This window comes from Lipotes vexillifer, unplaced genomic scaffold (assembly GCF_000442215.2).
Source record: "Lipotes vexillifer unplaced genomic scaffold, Lipotes_vexillifer_v1.1 scaffold223, whole genome shotgun sequence".
NCBI classification, from domain to species: domain Eukaryota; kingdom Metazoa; phylum Chordata; class Mammalia; order Artiodactyla; family Lipotidae; genus Lipotes; species Lipotes vexillifer.
Window position 1 is genome coordinate 1155709 of NW_006788663.1, and position 3677 is coordinate 1159385.

The 3677-nt window shown below is 39.2% G+C and overlaps 1 protein-coding gene across 1 annotated transcript in view; it reads right to left on the minus strand.

The window, feature by feature from the left end:
* The window catches only part of PAK1 (p21 (RAC1) activated kinase 1), a 59293-nt gene that overhangs the window by 10510 nt on the left and 45106 nt on the right, over nucleotides 1–3677 (minus strand). Inside the window, exon 10 of the mRNA XM_007461715.1 lies at nucleotides 2420–2537. Within this exon, the coding sequence (XP_007461777.1) occupies nucleotides 2420–2537 (118 nt within the window). The remainder of the gene's footprint in view (nucleotides 1–2419; nucleotides 2538–3677) is intronic.

The window sequence follows — 3677 nt, forward strand, 5'->3', positions numbered from 1 at the left end:
AAAAAAAAAAAAAAAGAATCCGCCTGCCAATGCAGGGGACATGGGTTCAGTCCCTCCTCCAGGAAGATTCCAGATGCCATGGAGCAACCAAGACTGTGCACCACAACTACTGAGCCTGCGCTCTAGAGCCCGGGAGCCACAACTACTGAAGCCCACTCACCTACAGCCTGTGCTCCACAACAAAAGAAGCCACCGCAATGAGAAGCCTGTGCACCACAACGAAGAGTAGCCCCCGCTTGCCACAACTAGAGAAAGCTCACGCGCAGCAATGAAGACCCAAGACAGCCAAAACTTAATTAATTAATTTAAAAAATATATAAACAAAAAGGATGATTTCAAGAAATTGGAACCCTCATGCATTGCTGGTGGGAATATAAAATGGTACAGCCACTGTGGAAAACATTTTGGCCAGTCCTTAAAATATTAAAACATAGAGTTGCTGTATGACCAGAATTTCCACTCCTAGGCATATACCCAAGAGAAATGAAAACATACATCCAACCAATAACTTGTACGTGAATGTTCACAGCATCATCCATAACAGCCAAGAAGTGGAAATTACCCAAATGTCCATCAGTTGATGGAAAGAAGTAAATAGAATCTTATTTGCTAGTAAAAAGACATGCTATAACACGATGAACTTTCAAAACATTATGCTAAGCAAAAGAAGCCAGTCAGATGCACATATTATATGATTCCATTTACATGAAATGCCTGGGACAAGCAAATATATAGAGACAGAAAATAGATTAGTGGTTGCATAGGGCTGGGAGGGCCGGGAAAGAGGGTGGGGGGTGACTGCTAATAGATATGGAGTTTCTTTTTAGGGTGTTGAAAATGTTCTAAAATTGATTATGGTGATGGCCGTAGAACTCAATATACTAAAACCCATTAAGTTATACATTTTAAATGGGTGAATAATATGGTATGTGAATTATATCTCAATAAAGATATTTTTAGAAAGGGGAACTATCTCTATGTGAACTTAAGGATAATAGTAATGCCACCTATTTAGGTAACATTTAAATGTTTCTCCAAATGCTTTTTGATCCATATGGTACCCCTAAGGCATATACAGTGTGAATGTTGCAATTTCTAAGATAAATCACTTGAGGCTTATTGATTTCCCCAAGCATACATTTGTATGTATCTCAACCAGTGAAAGTCAGTCCCTGGGGTGACTGGAAAATATCTTAGATATTACAGTGGTTGTGGTTTTCCAAAGGTCCCCAGTATATAAACAGATATACAGTTTATCTATGGTATCAAATTTCATGAAGGGAATGTGATTAGGCAAAAATGTCTTAAAAGGCTCCTGGGTGGGGGAGGGAAGATAATGAAACAAAAGTTGAGAAACACTGCCTTAGTGGTACAGCAAAGAAAAGAAATCAGATCTCCTAAGAATCCCAGGCCTGTGTTAATTCCATTAACCTATGTGTGTATGTGTTCTAGATCCCACGGTTTTTAATGAAAATGTGATCATATTTTCTAGGACAGTATTGATTCCACATGACTTTATCTTTCCTAATATAGAAGTACATCACTATGCCTCCAAATCTTGCCTCATCAAAACCCAAGCATACTGATCCCCATAAAACTCTGAACCTAATCTTCTAATCACTTAAATCTTCTACTCTCCCTCATTCCCAAACTTTTCTATTATTAGGCTATCAGAAAGTTCCAGTCTCTTATCAGCAAAGCACCCAATATGCTCAACTTCTTCTAATACTCCCCTCATCTTCTTGCTCTAACGAAAATGTGGCTGTCCCCTGAGGACACTGCTTTTCATGGAGGCCTTGCAGAGGTATTTATTTTCCCTTCTTATACAAGCATTTTACAGACTTGAGACACATAATAGCAATGAGGAGAGAGGAGAATACCTATTTAAGCTTTGTTTCCTATTTCTTTTGCCTGGAAGTATTTTACCTTAGATTTTTGCTTGGCTTACTCTTTTATACCATTCAGATCTTTACTCAAATCTACAGCAAAACCTTCCCTGACTACTCTGTCTGAAATAGTACCTCCTCTGTCACTATCCTTTTACTCTACTTTATTTCCTTCATAGCACATGAATAAAGCAGGAAAGCAGAATAAAAATATGATTAAAATATATACCCATATAAAAGAGGTAAAGGAAAATAAGTGTTCATAGCAGTTATTTTTAAGAGGTTGAAATTATGCGTGATTGTGCATATATATACATATGTGTGTGTGTATATATATATATTTTGGAACTTTCTAACTTTCAGAATATAGAAATCTTTAAAAACAGGTATAAAAAGAGGATGATGGGAGAGAGTAAAACTAATTTCTCCCACCTCTACACTGCCCAGGCTGAGATTCCTTCAGATGCAGAACTTTGAGATATATGGATATGGAGACCATGTCCTGCTCAAGTCTGGTTGGCCACTTGCCTTACCTCACGGCACACAGCTGCAATCTGGCCTTCATCCATGCAGGTTTCTGTTACCACGTCTGTCAAAGAACCTCCAGCCAAATATTCCATGACAACCCATAGTTCATCTCCCACGAGGTAACTGTAGGAGTAAAGATAAAGGGTGAGAAGGAATTAGAGTACCCTGGACCATAGCAGTGGCTTTCAAAGGATAAGCATATACCAGAGTGACTCTGCATTTCCCTCAGTTCTGGAAGAGTCCAGGGTTCTTTTTTCTAAGGAAAAGCAGAATCTGTGGGACAGGATCACTAACTTGACATCTCTTAAGGATTTGCCTGGGGAAAACAAAGCACACTGCTCTGTGAAGCCCCAAAAGACAGAACTACAATCACTAGGTTGAAGATATAAAATTATTTCATCACAACACAAAGTAGTACTTCCTAAAATCAGGCATGACTCCCACACCTCTAAAAGCATGAAAGCAGAGAGCATCCAAACATTTGACAAAGATGGGATTTGGAGTCCATCTTACCAATATTAGGGAAAGTCACTAAACCTCCTTGAGAATTCTATTAGATTTGAGATCCATGAGACCCATACTGGGTCTTGTTCAAGATTCCATTCCCATAAAGTGTGGCACAGTAGATGTCAATATTTACTGAATAATTCAATGAGTAAAATAAAAGATAACTGTAAATGTAAAATGAAGTATTGACTATAAAAGCCATTGAAAAGCTGTAGAATTTTATACACACAGCCATTATGTTGACAATGATCTCCATTTTGAATGTCTCTGATTCTAAGAATGGAATAAATTCAGTAAAGTCTGCAGAACCAAAGCTGCTTCTGGAAGCCAAGGGTTCCCAATTAGTTACTGTATCCCTAGAGAGATTATGGGGCTGACATGAGTTAAAACTGATAGTCTCACTCAGGGACTGGATCACTCAGCTCTATTATGTGATAAACAAAAACGTCACCTAGGAGAGACCTTCAAGATGGTGGAGGAGTAAGATATGGAGATCACCTTCCTCCCCACAAATACATTAGAAATACATCTACATGTGGAACAACTCCCACAGAACACCTATGGAATGCTGGCAGAAGACCTCAGACTTCCCAAAAGGCAAGAAACTCCCCACGTACCTGGGTAGGGCAAAAGAAAAAAGAAAAAACAGAGACAAAAGAATAGGGATGGGATCTGCACCTCTGGGAGGGAGCTGTGAAGGAGGAAAAGTTTCCATACACTAGGAAGCCCCTTCACTGGCGGGGACGGGGGTGGGGT